The 18,935-nt window shown below is 39.7% G+C and overlaps 1 protein-coding gene across 1 annotated transcript in view; it reads left to right on the top strand.

Moving 5' to 3' along the window:
• The first annotated feature begins 89 nt into the window (after positions 1-89).
• Positions 90-18,935, top strand: part of MARCHF11 (membrane associated ring-CH-type finger 11) — a 98,888-nt gene continuing 80,042 nt past the window's right edge. Inside the window, exons 1-2 of the mRNA XM_081825748.1 lie at positions 90-644; positions 1,854-2,009. Coding sequence (XP_081681874.1) covers positions 90-644; positions 1,854-2,009 — 711 coding nt within the window. The remainder of the gene's footprint in view (positions 645-1,853; positions 2,010-18,935) is intronic.

The following is an 18,935-nucleotide window of genomic DNA, read 5'->3' as shown; positions in this document are numbered from 1 at the left end:
TGTCCTCCCGCCCACTCTGTTCTGCCTTCGGCTACTGCCCGAGCCCGGCCCGCCAGCTAGGCTGGCAGGAGGGCGGCGGCGGCACCACCATGAGCTTTGAGAGCGGCCTCAGCGGCAGTCTGCGCCGCGGGGCGGAGAGTGGGGACACCGAGCCGCCCCCGTCGCCTCCCCCTCCGCCGCCGCCGCCGCCGGGAGAGCCGGCCTCGGTCCCCGTGCCCCCACGCTACCTGCCACCGCTGCCCGCGCCGCCCGCGTCCCCCGAGCGCGCCGCGGGACCAGACGAGCCACCGACGGAGGTGGTCCCGCGGCGCCGGGGCGCGGACGAGCTGCCGCCGCCGCCGGCGCCCCTGCCGCCCGCCGGCCAGGAGGTGTCGGCGGCTGGCGACTCCGGGGAAGGTACGAGGCGCCTTCCGGAGGCGGCGGTCCCTGAGGCGGCGGCGGCGGCGGCGGGGAAGGGCGTCCCCGCGGAGCCTGAGGCCGGCGCGGGCGGGGAGGGCGAGCGGCGGGGCGCCGGCGACCAGCCCGAGAGGCGCTCGGTGTGTAGCAGCCGCAGCAGCAGCAGCGGCGGTGGCGACCAGCGCGCCGGGCACCAGCACCAGCACCACCAGCCCATCTGCAAGATCTGCTTCCAGGGCGCGGAGCAGGTAAGGCCCTGGGGGACCTCGGAGCAGCTGGCCGTGGGCTCTGGTCGGGACTGGACCCGCTCCTGCCCCGGTGGATCGACCTTTCAGCACCACGGACAGCACTCGCCTCCCACTTCCTCGCCACCCGGCTGGTCTGGTCCGGCCAACTGAGTGGCTGCTACTTGTGTTCCCTTTTCCCTTGCTGTGAAGGCAGATGAAAATGTCCCGGTGGCGAATGCAGGGTTTAATTTGATCTACACTTATTTTTTTTTCCTACCTGGTTTTGCAGTTACGCATTCCTCAGGTGCTTTAAAGATCATGCCCTAAGTTTTTGTGAATTGCTAAATGGATTTTAGAAACAAACCTATGTCCCCCTTTCTACAAATGTATCCTGAGGCAGATAGTCTTAGAATACAAACTGGGGGTGAGTCATGCCAAAACCAAAACGGGCAGGGTCTTTACATATTGCAAGTTATGTTGACTTAATCTCACTGATGTGAAGAGCGTGTTATAGTTTTTACAAGAGAAATAGGAAATGTACTTTGACCTTGTGAAAGAAAGCCTATTTAGCTAACAATGTATTTTGTATTTTGTTAGAAACATAAATTAAAAACTCCATTAGAGGTGCATGCAAACTTATAAGAGAGTAATCATGGAGACAACAGGATAACCTATCTCTTACAAAATGTGTGGTCTGAGAAAACATTAGGTTTAATATTTTTAAAGGTGAGGAAATTGCATTAGAATATGCAGGCTTTCAGGAATATAGTGCCCTAAGTCAATATTTATGATGCTACATTTAGAAAAAAATAAAAGCATAATGCTACTGCAAGCTACTTTCTGGGATGCCATGCGTTTCTTCTTTAGCGATGATTAAGAATAACTGCACAGGAAATGCATCTGACCATCCACTTAAAAGTTATTAAAGAGATTTCATAGTACAGCTTTCCCTCAAGGGTATTGGGAGCTATATCTTGCAGACATTTTGTATGTTGGTAGAACATTTATGTCATAACTCTCAGCAATACCTTTGAAATAGTTTTAAGACTTCAGTTTCATTCCCCTCAGAGGTATAAAAATTTAATTTTATTTTCTTGGAGAGTTTGATGCTTGTATCCTTCCGGGTAAATGGCTTTGAAAGAAAAGAAAGCAAGTGTTAGGTTTTTTTTGTTTTTTTTTTTTAAATAGAGACACGAGCATAAATATTCACATGGGCTGTGTTCTTTTCAGGGGGAATTGTTAAACCCCTGCCGCTGTGATGGGTCAGTTCGGTATACGCATCAGCTGTGCCTGCTGAAGTGGATCAGCGAGAGGGGTTCCTGGACCTGTGAGCTCTGCTGTTACAGATACCATGTCATAGCCATTAAAATGAAACAGCCTTGCCAGGTAAACATCCATGACATTTTTTTTTTACCCTGAAATGATTTTGCTAACCATGTGTGCACTTGAGTTCAGTTACTACTAAGGATATTTACATATGCTACTTACAAACATTTTATGCAAATAAAATAAAGCCAAGATTTAGAATTTGTTGAGTTGTGCTTGGAGAAATCTGTGACATTTTTATCTGAGAAACTAAAGAGACATTTTGTTCAAGTGGTTTCTTTTATTAGTTTGTTGCTTTTTGATAAACTTATGCCCATCTTTGTTTCTAAAAGGGCAAGTTGATAAACTTATACTTCAATTAAACTAGTTATTAATTAGAAATATTACACAATTTATTTTAATAATATTCTTGTTAATTATGCATTGAAGCCCAGGATGGGCTCTGTTAATGGGAGACACATGCAAGTAAAGCTGAACTTTATTAGTCTGGAAACTTCAGTTAAATCTATTAGTTTTAATCTGAAAACTTTTTTCACTTAACTAGGCTCTTTTTCATGTGATGCATTTGGAAGATTTGGCTACTTCCATTTGCTGTGTTCAACTTACATAGTGGATGCAGAAGTATTTCCAACAGTTACTCTCAATAATACCACTGAAATTGTGTGTATTCTTAAACTTTTTGTGTATAATCACATAAAACACAATACCCATAACCCTACAAATGCCCTTGGAAAAATAGGCTTTGGTTTTTTCATGGTGAAACTGATTCAGATTCTTTGAATAGACTGGTGGGATGTAAAATTCAAAATATTAAGAATGACATATTAAAGCAGAATAGTGTATACTTGATGAGATTTGGTAGTGACGTGGGGCTGAAGTTAAGCAGACATAAAAGAGTAGGTTCAAAACAGAGATGAAGTATGCAGTAGAAGGAAGAGGGGGAAGGGGATCGAAAAGTTAGGAGGGGAAGAAAGTCATAAAATCTAGTGTCCCTTGTTTCTGTTTAAATCAACCAATGTAGTTTGCATTGAGCAGTATAAAATAGGTGAAACTGTTAGGGATTGCAGAGGGAACCTGGAAGCTGAATTACTACTGCATTAATAATTTAAATTTCATAGATTTTAATTTATGCATCCTTCGTATGGTTTGCAATTAATTTGCATCACTGATAGTCATCATTTAAAGCATGATTAGCAGGCATGAGAAGAAAATGTGGATTTTTTCAAGTTGACCAAAGGCTTATAAATAATTTGGAGAGAAGAAGAATAACTAATGTGGATAAGTGATGCTGTCATGCTGAAGACAGGCACAAACCTGACCCGTGTTCCCAGAACCTCTAATTGATTGAACTACCTGGGTATCAATTTATGGATCTATCATAGTTGTCCTGAAAAACAGATGGAATCATGTCTGGATATAAGGATAAGAGTAGTATCATTGGATGTACAATAATTCTATGACTAGAAACATGGGGAGATGAGAAAAGGGGAATTTGGAACTCCAGTGAAAAGTCCCATGAGAAGCATTATGGCCAGATGTTCAAGAGCTCAAACAGAATGCTAAGTATTTCAGAAACTTATGGCTACCATATATTAACTCATGTGGGATGATTCATTTTGAAGTAAACAGAAATAGGTCTTTGATATAATTTTAAAATAGAGAAGAGACAAAGAGCTGGGGCAAAAAGTACTGTTTACTAATTCTATAGCAAAATGAATTGATTGCTACTATGTTTTGCTTCTTTCATAAAACAAATCATTCAATATCATTTTAACAAAAGCAGTTCCCCAAAGTGTGTGTATGATATGACCAAAAAATTTAAAAAAATACCCAAACCCCAAAACTAACCCAGTGTTTACTAATACACTAGAATTAATTTTATTATGACATATGCAAATACTACCCTGATCTGTAAGGTGACCTGTTTGTTAGAGTGAATTAAAAAATAATATTCAGAAACAAAGTTGATATGAGTGTGATGATGATAGCTTCGATCATGCCCAAGAAAGTAACTTTCCAGGACTGTGTTATATGTATAAAAAACTTAGTACTCCTAATGAGTGGAAATCAGTTATAAGTTTCCTACAGTGTGGATTCTTCTACCTAGGAGCAATTTATTCTCAGATAAAGTTATATTAATTGCCTGACATTTCTGTTATGGATCACCTACAAACTGAACATTTACTTTGATTTTTGGTTTTCTCCCTTGCTGTTGTGAGGCCAATCAGATGTCACATTTATCACATTCATGCTTTTATGACCCGGCAGAAATCCATTTCTTCATGGTATAGGATCCAACAGGAAGTATGTTTTGGCAACCCCCCCCCATCACTTTCCCTATCCCTCTGTCCTAAGTATAGAGACCTCCATAGCTGTGAGTGGGTGGTTCCTTGGATGTAGAATAGAAGAGAGAATAAATAATTAATAGAGAATATTTGCTGAATACTTACTCTGTGCCAGGCACTGTTCTAAGTGCTTTACATATGCTGATACTGATGTTTAATCTTCATAACGAACCTGTGGGGTAGGGAATAGAATGATCACTATTTTACACAAACGGAAACTGAGACAGATACAGAAAAGTTACCTAATTTCTACTGGGTACGTATCTAGTCAAGGACAAGACCAGGATTCAAGTTTAGTCAGTCTGGCTCTGAAGTCCATGGTCTTAGCCTCCATGCCCATATTAGAAAGTGTTCTCAATTCCATCATAGCCATTTCTGGGCCTATCATGGCCCTTTGTCCTGTGCAAAGCTGAGTCACTCAGGAACTGGTTTTGGCCTGGGTCTCTAAGATGGTCTAGAAAGTTTTTGACTATTTATTGTTGTGTAACAAACCCTCTCAAATACTTCGTAGTTTGAACAACAATCAGTTAAGATCTCTTCAGAGCCTGGGTTGACTGAGGTCAGCTGGAAGGTTCCTCTCCATATGTGGTGTCAGCCGGGAGCCATCGCCAGCCAGAGGTTTGACTAGGATGCTCCAATCCAGGATGGCTCACTCATATGACTTGTTCTTGGTGCTGGCTGTTGGCTGGAAGGCAGCTGGGGCTGTCAGTTGGGGCCTCAGTTCTCTTTCCACGTGACTAGGAGTTTTCACAGTATGCTGGTTGAGGTCCAAGTGCTGGGATCTCTTAAGGCCCAATCTTGGAGGTAACACAGTTTCATGTATGCTGTATTCTCTTGATTAAAGGAAGTCACAGGACCAGCCCACATTCAAGAGAAGGGAAAATAGACTTCACCTTTGGAGTCTGTCCTTTGAAAGAGAGTGGCTGTCTTTAATTCACAATAGGAGATAGCTTCTAAAAATAGCTCTATCTACCTACCCTGGTCTCTGCATTAAGTACTTGTTAAGCCCAGATAGGTCACCAAGCACCACCGTAACTTCCCTCCCAGCACTCAGAAATAAAGAAAGCTTTAAAAAAAATGTATGGAGTGATGCTTGATGCATACCCTCAAGCACTTTCCGAAGTGATTACTACCATGAGGTACTTCCTGGTACTCAGGGGGATATGGAGACAAAGAAGGGAAAGGAGCAGCTAACCAGGGAACAGGTATGTGTGTGTGTGGGGGGGGGGGCTCGTGCTGCAAAGAGTCTAAAACTTTAGTTTTACTTGTTTTTCTCTTTAATATTAGTGGCCTTTGAAAACTTGGGTCTAAAACTACCCATTCCTTTGGATTTTAGTGATGTTCAGCAACATGACCCAGTAGAAAACTGATATATCCTCTAAACATACTTAAATCTTAATCGCTGTGTCATTAGCAGTAGGAGTTAATTAAGACATTCCAAGTAATTAACATGCATTTACCCTCCTACCTACTTGCAGAATCTATTTTATTGATTAACATATTCAAGATGGTGCACTAATAATATTTCAAGAGTAAAAGCTAATTCTGTTTTGAATCTCATAGTATGGTATAAAATTAGTGGAATCTAAGAATATATAAGATCAAATTTATCTTGAGATGTTGGTGACATTAACTAATTAAGCTATATTCAGGTTTATGAATGCTTTCTGTACTTGTTCAAGAAATATAGATGTTTGAAGAGATAACATTTATTTGGTAATATATTGTATGGGAAACTTAAGACTTGTTACAAAAGACAGCGCACTGCCTAAACAGAAAAATACACTGTAAATGGAAGGTGCTCCCTGTATTACCTTGCACAACTTACTTAACTCTTTGTGCCTCATTAGCTCATTTTTAAAAAGTGATCTCTGAACCCAGCATCGGGCTGGAACGCGTGACTCTGAGATCAAGAGTCTGAGGCTCTACCGACTGAGCCAACCAGGCGCCCCTCAGTTAACTCATCTTTAAAAAATCATAAGGGCACCTATTCTATCCACTATTTTGAGGACTAAATACATAATATATGTAAAGTGGTTAGTGTCGTGCCCAGTACATAGTAGGTGCCATTTTAATGTTGGCTCTGATTATTATTACTTGTTCATTCAGCTAACAGTTGGGGACCTTCAGTGGTTCATGGATCCCTGTTGTGTCCTTCAATCTCTTGTCACCAATGTGAAGTTAAGGACTTCTTTTTCCAGATCATTCTTTTTCCCTGGATGTTTAACCACTGCGCCCTCCCCGCCCCCCCCCCCCGCCCGCTTTTTCTGGGAGAGCCCATCTCAGTGTCTGAACAAATCTGCTTTCGTAAATAATGAAAGAATCAGCATTTAAAAAACTCAGGGGTGTAATGCGATATGACGATCTCAGCACACAAGAGCATGCGTACTCTCCAGATATCCCTCCCCATGGGTCTTAATCAGAGTTACGAGATGCTTCCACAGGTAGCCAAGCACAGAGCAGTGCTGCTCAGCTTCTCAGGCATCATTCCTTTACACTTGGGAAATCCCTCTGCTGGGTGGGATGTGTGCAAGTGGGAGGAGGTTGGAGAAGCCCCCAGAGATCCCTGGGAGGGCGATGCTGTAGAAACACAGATAGTTGGCAGAGCATCGGTCAGAGTGAATAGTGGCTTCCATCAGCTTTCCTTCTTCCTCCCTTATGTAGAGTACCAAAGGAAAGGACTAGGAAGGATCTTCCTTGGACGGCATTGAGAGTTGCCTGTGGGCCATATACCTTTGTGAGTATTAGGCCCCTGGACGTTTTTCCTAGCCTCTCACATTTTTATCAGCATTCCCCTGACGGCTTTTCCTTTCAACACCTACAGTGTGCTGTGCGCAGCAGGTCTTCTCATAGCAGGAAGAATGATGGGGGGCGCCTGGGTGGCTCAGATGGTTAAGCGTCTGCCTTCGGCTCAGGTCATGATCTCGGGGTCCTGGGATCGAGTCCCGCATCGGGCTCCCTGCTCCTTGGGAGCCTGCTTCTCCCTCTGCCTCTCTCTCTCTCTGTCTCTAATGAATAAATAAATAAAATCTTAAAAAAAAAAAAAAAGAATGATGGGAAGGTCTTCTGAGAGGGAGAACAACTTGGGAGTGTTTTTCATTTTTATCCAAATTCTTAAAACCCTGGGGCTCACTCATCATGACAGTTTTGAGTTAGAGAGGAAGTTGGCACCAGGTAGGCTCCTCGGGGCTCATATTCTGGACCTTATTTGTAAAGTGTTTATAGAACTTTAACTTCTTGGGGACCCTGGAGTCATTATTTCCCTAAATGGGGCTGTGGCATGAAAGGGGCGGACTACCTTCAGAAGTGATGTAGTCATTCTCACGACACAGCTGATGCACTAGGAGAAGTTGGCAAGTTATTCTAGAAAATCGACTGTGATTCTGAAAATGTAATAAGAAAACATCAGAGCATGAACTTTAGCAGTATTGTGTGCTGTCATTTGAAATACTTCAAGGCATTTGCATTTTATAGCTTAAAAATGTCTGCATGCGTACAACCTGGTTGGCGTGGTGAGCCTCCCCCTTTTTTTTCTAACTGTTGCTCTTACGAACATTCTCTGTAGGTTTGCTAGCAAATGGTAAGCTGAGGAGAAGCTTTTCATTACCGTGCCTGAACAACTGAGAAACAACATTAAAATGTAATATTTAAATGCATATGTTGGGATATTTTATAGGTAATTAAAAATGTCAAAATAAAGAATACATCATGAGGCAATTTGCTCGCCTTTGAAATTATTTTTGTTTCATTTGCTTACTAATTCTCAAAACACATGAATCTTCATTTTACTCACTAGAACAGATTAATGATTCTCTGCTGAATAAAATATGTAAATTACACTTTGTGTACTTATAAGCCATCTTACTTATTGTATAGGCCACATGTACTGGGATTTTACAATTTGTCTCAAGGCAAATTCTGTTCTGAGATGGTAGTAAAAAGAGATGGAGTCTTTAGGCATTGTGTGCGGGTGTGGGCTTCTACCCTTTATTGAAAGAGGATTGGGGATGGTGTTGCCCAGATGGGTGATACTCTTCAAAACTGTCTTCTACACACATTTGCTTTGGTACATTCCCTCCCTCTTTTAAAGTATATTTCCACTTTGATACCTTTCTCTTCTTTACTTTCTTGGCCCCCCACCCAGCTGCCTGTAGAAGAAAGAACCCCCACCCTCACCCCCCGCTGCGGTGGAGCTTGGGCAGACTTTTTGGTCAAAGTAATTTATGGTGGCAAAAAAATTTGGGAGTGGTTGGGTAGAGGAACCTTGCTATGGCTCCAGAATGTCTTCACCTGATGATATTTATCTTGTTATATAAACCAGAGGTTAGAACATCTGTTCTATAAAGGGCCAGAGAGTAAATATTTTAGGCTTTGAGGGCCTAAAATATTATAGTTACTGTCCTAGCATGAAAGCAGTCAGAAACATTGTATGAAGGAATGAGTGTGTCTGTGTTCCAGTAAGTCTTTGCTTGTAGGCCCTGAAATTTGAATTTCATGTAACCTTAATGTATCGGGAAAGCATATCTTCCTTTTGTCTCCCCCCCCAACCCCAGCCATTTAAAATTTAAAAACTTGTGGGCAACACAAAAAGAGGTGTTGAGCTGGATTGGGCCTAAATGGATTTGGCAAAAGTTTGCCAACCCCTGATTTACACAAATTGAGTATTGATATGGACATAGGTGTTTTCTGACCTCTTAGAAAATGAAAGGGGCGAAGTGTCCCAAAATTTGTATGTGTTTCTTTGTAATTTTGAGTGAAATCATCATAAACCTATATCATTCAGAAAATGGTGGCACTGTAGCTCCATAACAAAATGCTATTAACTTCTTAATACTAAATATTAAAACCATTGTTTTTTCCAAACCGTTTCTTGGTTGTATCAGACTCAAACTCTCCATTTCCAGGAGCAGATTTAGTTAAGTTAGAAGCAGAAGGCAGAGACATCCCAGAATAAGCCCTCAGCGTCCCTGGACTAGGCCACCATCTCATCTCCTTGAGTTGTAGAATGCATTTTAGAGAGGGTTCGCAGATCCATTCCTAAAGCAAGTCCTTCCAGGCTATCCGCAACCCAGCAGCTATGCTTAGAATACCCCCTTGTGAATGTCTTAAAATAATATTTAGTTTGATTGGGGTTTCCAAGCTTGCCTTCTAGGAGGGCAAGCTGATGGGAAGGGTTTTAGAACAAATTTCCTAACACAGCTCAACATAGCTTAGGAAAACTTCTCTTTCTTGGTCACTCTGTGGTCATTTAGTGAATACTTGTGGAATGAATGAATGAATGAATGAATGCATAAGCGAATGTCTTTTAAGATGAACAGAACCATGGGGGTCATGTTCATCTTCATGCAGTGAGAATATGTCTTAAGGAAAACAAGTTGCACTCATTGCTCACACGTCAGCCATCTACTGGCTGTTAGTTCTCCTCTTGTTCTTAAATTGCTCTTCTAATAATTCTGTTCTCAGTGTGCTAGGGCAAAGTTTGTTCACTTCTTCAGACCACAGGAAAAAGCCTTAAGAGTAATAGAGGGATCTATTTTTAAAACCTAAAATTAAAAAAAAAAAAAGGTTCCAGAGAGACATGTCTGCTCTTTTCACAAAATAAAATGTCATGAAAAGAGACTCTGTGAATGTGGAATTACCCATGTGGGACACGCGTGCTCTCTTGAGGTTGTCACTGGTTGAAGAATTTCTTTTTTTCTTTTTTTTTAAGATTATCTATTTATTTATTTATTTGAGACAGAATGAGAGACAGAGAGCATGAGAGGGAGGAGGGTCAGAGGGAGAAGCAGACTCCCTGCCGAGCAGGGAGCCCGATGCGGGACTCGACCCCGGGACTCCAGGATCATGACCTGAGCCGAAGGCAGTCTCTTAACCATCTGAGCCACCCAGGTGCCCGTGGTTGAAGAATTTCATCTAGGGTTTGTTCTGAGAATTTGAATAATTTGTTGGAAATTTTGCTGTATGATCATGGGTATAGACGAGCTGCTAAGAATGTCTACTTGGTAGAACTTTTTTGGTGTGGAATCTGTCACCTGACAGAAAACAAGGTGACTTTTTTTTTTTGACAAAATGTCTGTACAGTTGTAATAGAACTTCAAATGTGCTGTTCCACCGGTGATAACAATATTCCAGCACAGGGAGATGTAGCAAGGGAACAGACTATTTCTTCCTTGCTCATTTCCTGCTTGGCATGTGGCTTTGCTGTGATGTGACTGATAAACTTGGCTTCCTTCTATTTTCGGACCTTGTCAGGGTAGAATGTGGTATGACTGAGGGCAAAGCATGTGTGCTTCTGACCCTTCGGAGCAGCGGGGGCGGGGGGCGGCAGAGGGGGACCAACGGGAGATGGTCACCTGCAATTACAAGTAAATGGATGGTAGACTCAGAGGTCTCTCCAGGAAAAACTGCACTGTGGCTTGTGCTTTCTTTATCCTTGGATATTTGACAGCATCATCCCTCTGAACATAACTTATAATTCAACAGCTGTTCTACAAGATTTAGCCAAATGGATGTCCCTTGTAGGTAGAGGTGGATGGCCTCAGCAGGAAGCAGTCACGTGGGAAGACATGACAGAAACCTGGAAGCATTTCTATATAGGCAAAGTCAATAAGAGAATTTACTGAGGAGACATTTCTTATTCCATCCTTCCTTTTAGGTGTGGTATGCTCTGGAAACTACTGTCTAAAAGCCATGCTCTCTCTCCAGTTTTTATCTCTTCAAGACAGTTCACTTTGATAACACTTGGGCAGTGTATCCTTATCATAATAATAGAGTGTCATTGCCTTAATATGCCTTTTGATTTTGTTTCTCATTTTGGTATGCTAATTATGTGCAAGTGGCCAAAGCTTAATTTGGGCGCAGGGGGCCCTCCCATATGCATCTAGCTCTAATTACAGGAACCCTCTGGGCACTCCTTTGTTATATATGGACCTGCACTTGTGCCTTGACGTTCATTTGTGTCACGACTCTGAGTTACAATATAGTTCAAATAAACAAGGAACTATTTCAAGAAATGTATACAGGCTCGCCTTGGTTTGTTCAGCCTGTTCAAAAAGATTTTTAGGAATAATAACGTTTCTCACAAATATCAGAGAATTTTACTTATATTCTTGTGAAAGAATATTCCAGAATATTCCAGGAAATACTTTTGCTTTTTTCTCTCTCCTCACTGCCTCCCCCAGTATTAACTTCTTTTCTATGTTACATTTGCAATTTTTTTTACATGAATATGCATGTAAGCGGAATCTCTTTATTAATTTAAAGAAAAAATAAAGAACTTAAAGAGTTTATAGTAGAGTAGAACAGAGCATAGGGTTTACTAGCAATCTATTCAGCATTCAGTAAATACTTGTTTTATGGTCATTCCATCTTTTTCTTCCTTTTCTTGAAAACATTTTCCCTTATATTTAGTGGGAGCAAGTAGATGGGAGCTTGCCAGAGGAAGCTCCAGTCCTTTTAGAGAGGAAGGGTTATTGATCCTTACCCTTGTTGTATTCTCTAGGACCAAGCATGCCCAAGCTCAAACCTGGAAGTTGAAAGAAAATTTTGAATATAAAATCACCTTTTCATCCCTTCCAAAACTGTTTCCTTTACTTTTATGGTGGACTGTCAGTCCTACTGCTATAGCTTCTATTAAAGTCATTTTCAGATCTAGACAAGACTTGTCAGCAATTTGAGAAGTAGTATAAAGAAGTGAAAAAATGGGGTGCCTGGGTGGCTCAGTTGTTAAGCATCTGCCTTCGGCTCAGGTCTGATCCCAGTGTCCTGGGAATCAAGTCCCACATCAGGCTCCTTGCTCAGCAGGGAGTCTGCATCTCCCTCTCCCTCTGCCCCTCCCCCTGCCCATGCTCTCTCTCTCTCTGTCAAATAAATAAATAAAATCTTAAAGTGAAAAAATGCTAAGCCAACAAGGTAATAAGTAATTGTGCCAAAATTTGTTGGGTAGCTTTGGATGACACATGGTTCTTAGACTATGGAGGGAAAGGCTCTTGGGTATTGAGAACTTTTTGAGTAATTTGGTGAAACATGTACCAGTGGGTGACTCATCTCTGCCTCTTGCCTGCCTCTTCTCTCTGACCTGCACTTTACTGTTACAGAAAAGGAAATTTGAGATAGAATATGCTACTTTCATTTTGGACATGTTTAAGCTCTACTACAGTAAACTTTAGGGGGAAAACACCAACCATTCCTTGAATTGCTCGTAGGGAAAATTTCAATGCTAAGTGATGATGAATGTGTGGAGATTATTAATATAACGGCATAGCGATGGATTAATATGTGTTTATTTTTGGTCTAGAAGATGATTTTACTCATGTCAGGGGTTAGCTTCAAAATATTCTATCTTTGTTATTTCCTATTAAAAATTATATAATCAATAGTTTTCTGTTGATTATTTTTTCATGCATCCAACAAATTAACCACTATTATGTAGCAGGCACTGTTCTGGGTCCTAGAGCTACAGAGTTAGGTAAACCTCTGCTTCTTATTTTAAATCCTTGATGATGAGGGATAGACCATAAGTAAGTAAGCAAATAAATTTTAAAAACTAGGTAATTATAGATTATGTTAATACTTCTACTGGAAATAAACTGAGTGGTTAAAACAGGGCATGCTAGAATGAGCCATGTGGTCCTGGATTAGAGTTGGAGACATCAGTATAAATTCATGTTTTGCTCAAGATAGATATAAATATTTATAGATATGTGCTTATGCATGGGTTAGTATACACACATCCATTTCCTAGCTCTGTCTGCTGAGAGTGCCTAATGGTAGTGACACTCCAGTAGTAATAAACCCACCTAGCATCAGATCTTGGTTCCAATACCATTTTCCAATAAAGGGAACCAGTCACATACAAAATGGTGTTCTTACACAAGATGAGGCTGGAGTCTCTTGTACCAGAAAGTAAAGAAGTGCTTGAAAAACAAAAGGATGGAGGCATAGCAAAGCAATATAAAGGCCAACCTGAAATGGCTAAATCTGGAATACTTTGAGCAATGGAATAAATAATGTAGTATTGGATTATAACTTAAACTATAATATAAACATCCATGAGTGCATACTGATATAAATACATGATTGAATAAGTGAATGGGGAAGAAGAGACAAATCTCCCTAACTGAGCTAGCTTCTTTGTGAAGTTATCAATTTAGGGAGAGTCTATGATTCTGCAATCATGGTGATTATGTGCTAAATGAGATTATGTGTTTCAAATCCCCCATCAAATCTTCTGTTAACCCGTGTATTTGTGCAGTTGTCCTCTCCCATAATCATGAAGAAACCGTGATTTTTCATTATCTTCTCTTTCCCCAATCACCTGAGACTTGGTGTGAGTAATTGAGGAGTTGTGGGACTCTGTGCTTTTCAAGTAAGTAGGGGAAACTTATTGCCATTCATAAATATTCAACTGCTTCTTCCAAGGTCTCCAGAGCCTCCCGAGTATGAGTTTGTGGACACAATTAGCTTTTGTAACTTTTAAGCCCCTCCTTTAAAAAACTTGTTACACATCTTCTAGAGGGGTTGAGATTATATGAGGGTCAGTGTGATATAATAGAAAAAAGTGTGGACTTTAGCAATATGCAGACCAGGGTCCAAATTTTAGCTCAACCACTTACCAAGCTATGTGACCAGCAGTGATGTCATAGGTCTTAATTTCATCATGTTTTTGGGAAAGTTAAATCAAGTAACATTTTCAGAGTTCTTGGCATGTGATGGTGCTTTATTAATCCCAGACTTCTAACCTCGTTAGAACAAGAGTTGTAACACATACAATTCTGCCAGATTTTGTATTTGTTGTTTATTCATTCTTTAAGTAATACAACAAATATTTAATTACTAATTGACAGCACTGTTCCAGGACTAGGGATGAACAAAAGAGTAAACAAAAGAAATAAAATCCCTGTCTTCAGAGGGCATGCAATCCAGACAGGGATAAATAAATAAACTCTAAATAATATAATTAGAAAATTAGTGATAAGTGCTAAAGAAAAAAATACTGGGCAAAGAAGGAGAGATATGAAATCTTGGGAAGGTTTGGTTAAATTTTTAGGTAGGTTGGTCAGAGAAGGCTTACCAATCCATGATCTTTGACTTTGATTCTCAGAATTTTTTAATTTATGGCTTTCTAGAATTAGGATGTAAATGAATATTCACTATGACTAATTTTCCCACTGAAACACATTTCATTCTGGGTTTCAGTTTTCTATGAACTGGCAAGGTCAATATTTATAGCCTATAGTTTTATAATTTGCATCAATATATTAAAAGCCTTGATAGTGGCCAATTTCCTAATCCATTGTAATATCCCAAATATCATGGTAAAGATTCAATATATTGGTTATTTAGGAGCAAGGAAAAAGAGTACAATCAGATATTAAGAAAAGAAGGATAGTGAAGATGTATTTTAGAGTCACAGATGCTCAATTTGTTCTTCTTGAGTTATTCATTGTTCCATCTACAGAATTATCAAGGGGTTAGGATTTTAAAATAAAAACTGTGATATATGAGAAATTCAGCTATTTTGGATTATAATTATTTTTTAAAGTAATCTCTATGCTCAATGTGGGACTCAAATTCAGGACCCTTAGATCAAGAGTCGTATGCATCACCCACTGAGCCAGCCAGGCACCTCTGTATTATAATTATTTTTAATAATGATTTTTATAAGTATAGTGATAATAAAATAAGTAAAAATGAATATTGGGCCAATTTTCTCCTGGTGTTGAAAAACATAAAATTTTTGAGGTGGATTATTTTAAAGAGAAGCTCCATCATCTCATTGAATATCATCTAGGAAACTTAGCTATTTGGAGAATGAATGTTTGAGGCTGTGATTTTCAAGGTACTATAATTGGGAGATACTGAACATGAGTTGGCCACTATGAAAGTCACACATTGACTTAAAGAGGGGAAATGACTTTTTATGTTGCTTCTGGAGCTACAGAAGCTGACATCTGGGCTTCCAAAATCCATTTGGAATAAATGACTTCCATTAATCAGTGCAACGAGTTGCTGCGCAGCCCCTTTTTTTAAATCTCTGCCATTGACAGATATATGAATATAAAGGAGTTTTGAAGGGTGAACACTCCTTCCGTCTCATCAGAAAACTTTTAATAATATGGAGACATTTTGTTTGAGCTTATGGTACTTAGTCAACCAAAATGGAATAATCAGTTCCCCAAATTTGATGGGAAATGTCATCCATAACTTAACAACCCTTGGCTTTCAAAGGCCATAAGCAAAGTGGGTTACTAAGAATCCTTTATTCAGGAGAAAAATGATGGTCATTTCATGGGGAGTAAGATTTATATTTATCAACACATGCAAGAGGAAAGATAGATCATGCTGAGGATAAATATTGTCCATGGAGTCCTTATCTGGGTTTCCTGAATTTGCTTGATGGCCTTTTGTAGTGGATGAATTTAGGTCATCTGTTAAAAGTTTAAAGTCTTTCAAAGTAAGTCAATTAGTGGCAGGTCTTGACGATTTATCTGAGCAAGTATCTAAGTATTGGTATCCCTTTCTTCAATTAGAGTTAGAAGAACTTCACTATGCAACTCTGCCCTCTAGTGTTTCCTGTTAACTCCAGTTATATTCTTGAAATGTGTCTCATGGTGCACAGAATTCCATCACGTTAGAGATGTTTCTCTACTTTTTGCATCTTGTTTGAAAATACATTTGGGCCAGGTTCCATTTAGTTAATTGACATCTGTTATTGTTCACCTGATTTGTTTCGAAAAAGGTGCCTGTTTTTCTATTTGATTCGATTTGATTAAATCAAACATTTCTGTTTTTTTTTTTTACACTTTGCAATTTGGGGGAGTTAAAGTTTACTCTGTTCAGAGATTTTGGAATAGCCACTTTTTAAATGGTTTAAGAGTGTGAAGTATGTGAACTCAAGCAGAATGTTAAATCCATTTAAAGTGATTTTAGGGAGTGCATTCACATTTTGATTGCCCATTGCCTATCTGGGCACAACAAGTTTAAATTGAAGATAATTATAGCACCTAGTGGTCTCTGCCAAAATATTTGCACTATATCGATAATTAAATATTTTATAGATATTTTTGTCAGCAAGACAAAAAAATCCTTTATTTGGATTCATAAATATTGGAGCAGTGTTGTTATTCGAAAAACAGTGATTGCATTTTGGCTTTTTTTTGGTTTGGCTTTAGGTTTTTTTAAAGAGGGCCTTTTATTTTGCTTAGGGCAGCATTTTAAAAGAGTTTAGACGAGAAGCGGTTTTCTTGATGTAAAACTTACGAACTATATTTGAAAATGAGGTTTTTAATTACTACTGATTGTTTTACTAATGGCAAGTCATCTTGCTTGAGGGAGAAAATTTTTTCCAAGCAGCTTGAGTTCTTAGTTAACAACCAGAGGAACTGTAATTAAGCAGTAACTAGGCACTGACCATCTCTTGAGGTTCATCACTGGTGGGAGGGGATGTGGAGAATGAGTCTCTCTGGCTGGTTGTGAATCCCCAGGAAAGGCTCCGTTACTCTGGAAATAACTGGAAACAACAAAGAAACAGAGGAAGGGAAAAGGAGAGATAAGTAGAGTTTTCTTTTTCTAAATGGGAAATATAATTTTGGCTTAGAGATACAGGCATTTTAAGAGCACTAACAGTGAGCATTAGACAAATACTGTTTGGACTCACAGGCATGCGCTTTCCAGATCAAGGAGGCCACAATTACTCTTGTTTTGATGCGTAGAAAATATGACGTTATTAGTTACTGAAAATAAATGATGTGTAAATACTCATCATCAAAGAACTTGGTTGTAACACTGTCCTTGCCTCCTTGACTGAGTAACTCTTTTATCAAATAGTCCATGAGAACATGGCAAAAGGTACAAGGAATGTAATGTTTGGTCAGGGAAAACCATTTCTACTGTGGTTTCCAAGCGTCTTTGGTGGGACTGGGGACTATGGGAATATGAAGCTTCCATTAGACGATGATGTGGCCATAATGTTCATTAAATATATTTTAAATAGGGTTAAAGTGTGGGGGATTTTAAGTGAATAAATAAATACATAAAATAAAAACAATATCTTTTACATAAAAGTGTACATATAGTGCTTCTGCCTTATCAAAAATTGAAATGTATTTCTAGACCAAAATAAATTTCAGAGAATACTTAATAAGCCAAACATGTGCATATATTAGCATGGTTAATTTGCAGTTCAATATCTTGGTAGCTAGTGTATATTTTAGTTTGGACGGCTAGAAAAATATTCTTCATCAGATTTTGATACAGTAAGAAAAATAATTTATATTGCTTATTAAGTGCCTTTTTTCTCAGCTGCAAACCATAGGTACTAAATGGCAAACACAGTAAATTAAAATTGTTTTGCATGGTCAACAACATGTTTTCAGCCGTTAAACCTTGAGCAAATACTGAGCATATTAATTTTTGTGGCAATACTGCAGCAAAGGGTTGGTACACCACTGGGACATTTTTCAATAAAATAGCATAAGGTTTCATTGAGAGTAAGGAGAGAAATACTTACGTTGATAATGTCTCCGCACTGCATGTTCTGCATTAAAACCATGTCCTAGCAGCTCCATGCTCATAGAAGATTACTATTCCCATGAAAGGACTAAGAGAATATTGGCCACAGTTGAAGGCAGTTTTAGTTTGTCACTTGAAGACAAGGTCCTTACTGCAGATAAGGTGCTAACTCTACGTGGGTGCAGTTGTATGCTATAAAAAGTAACACAGAGCTCCTCATCAAGTGTGAGTCTGAGTTTGTCTAGCACTTCAGATGTAAGAGAGCTCACTTCTCATATGCTATTGGAGTCTGATAATGGCCTTTCTTCTAGATGTCTGATCAGAACCAAACCGTGCCAGCAAAGTGACTATAGCATAATGAAATGATACAGTTATCCTCTTTTAACTTTTGTATAGTAAACCCATTCAGAACTCAGTACAATGAATATATTGCTTTATTGACCTCCAGACACTTAAGGGTTAAAGCTGACTTGATTGCATAGCAAACAGCTATGGAAAGTGATGTAGATTAGACACGTGTTTACTTTACGCGAATCTCAACATGTCATTTCCAAGACCGAAAGTATTTCTTAAGGATGGTTGAGAGTGATCTGGAGTAGGAGGTTAAGAGTATGTTTGGTCACCTCCCCGTGGACGCACTGTCTCAGGCTGACCACGGCTGAACCTCGGAGGAGCCTGGGAAACAAGCACACGTGTTACAAAGTTTGTGTTGCGTCACAATGACTATTTCTAGAGATACTTCCTGACACTAGGAGCCGCCATTTTTCGAGCACTGGTGCCCGAGGCACTTTTCCCAAAGTGCTTAAGACGCATTGCCCCATGTCCTTCCCAAACTGCTGTGAGAATGAGCAGTCTAGAAAAATGTATCTTACTCTGAGATGCTTCAATTTAAGTTGTGCCAAGATTTACAGGATTGTCAGAACTAGAGTTCAGAATGACGATTTTAAAGATATTAGCTAGCCTTGAAAAAAGCATGGAAGATATTAGAGAAACCCTTTCAGGATTATATTTAAATCAGTTTGGGAAAAGAGAAAGAACGCTTCCCAATCAACGATCAGTGAGGGAGGCTGAATACTAGTTCACGAGCCACCACGCATCACTATGGGATTTGGGGTAAGTCCAATGATTT

Source organism: Leptonychotes weddellii, chromosome 7 (genome assembly GCF_054177405.1).
Source record: "Leptonychotes weddellii isolate Sample4059 chromosome 7, ASM5417740v2, whole genome shotgun sequence".
In the NCBI taxonomy this organism is placed as follows: domain Eukaryota; kingdom Metazoa; phylum Chordata; class Mammalia; order Carnivora; family Phocidae; genus Leptonychotes; species Leptonychotes weddellii.
This window is presented reverse-complemented; position numbering and strand designations above follow the sequence as displayed.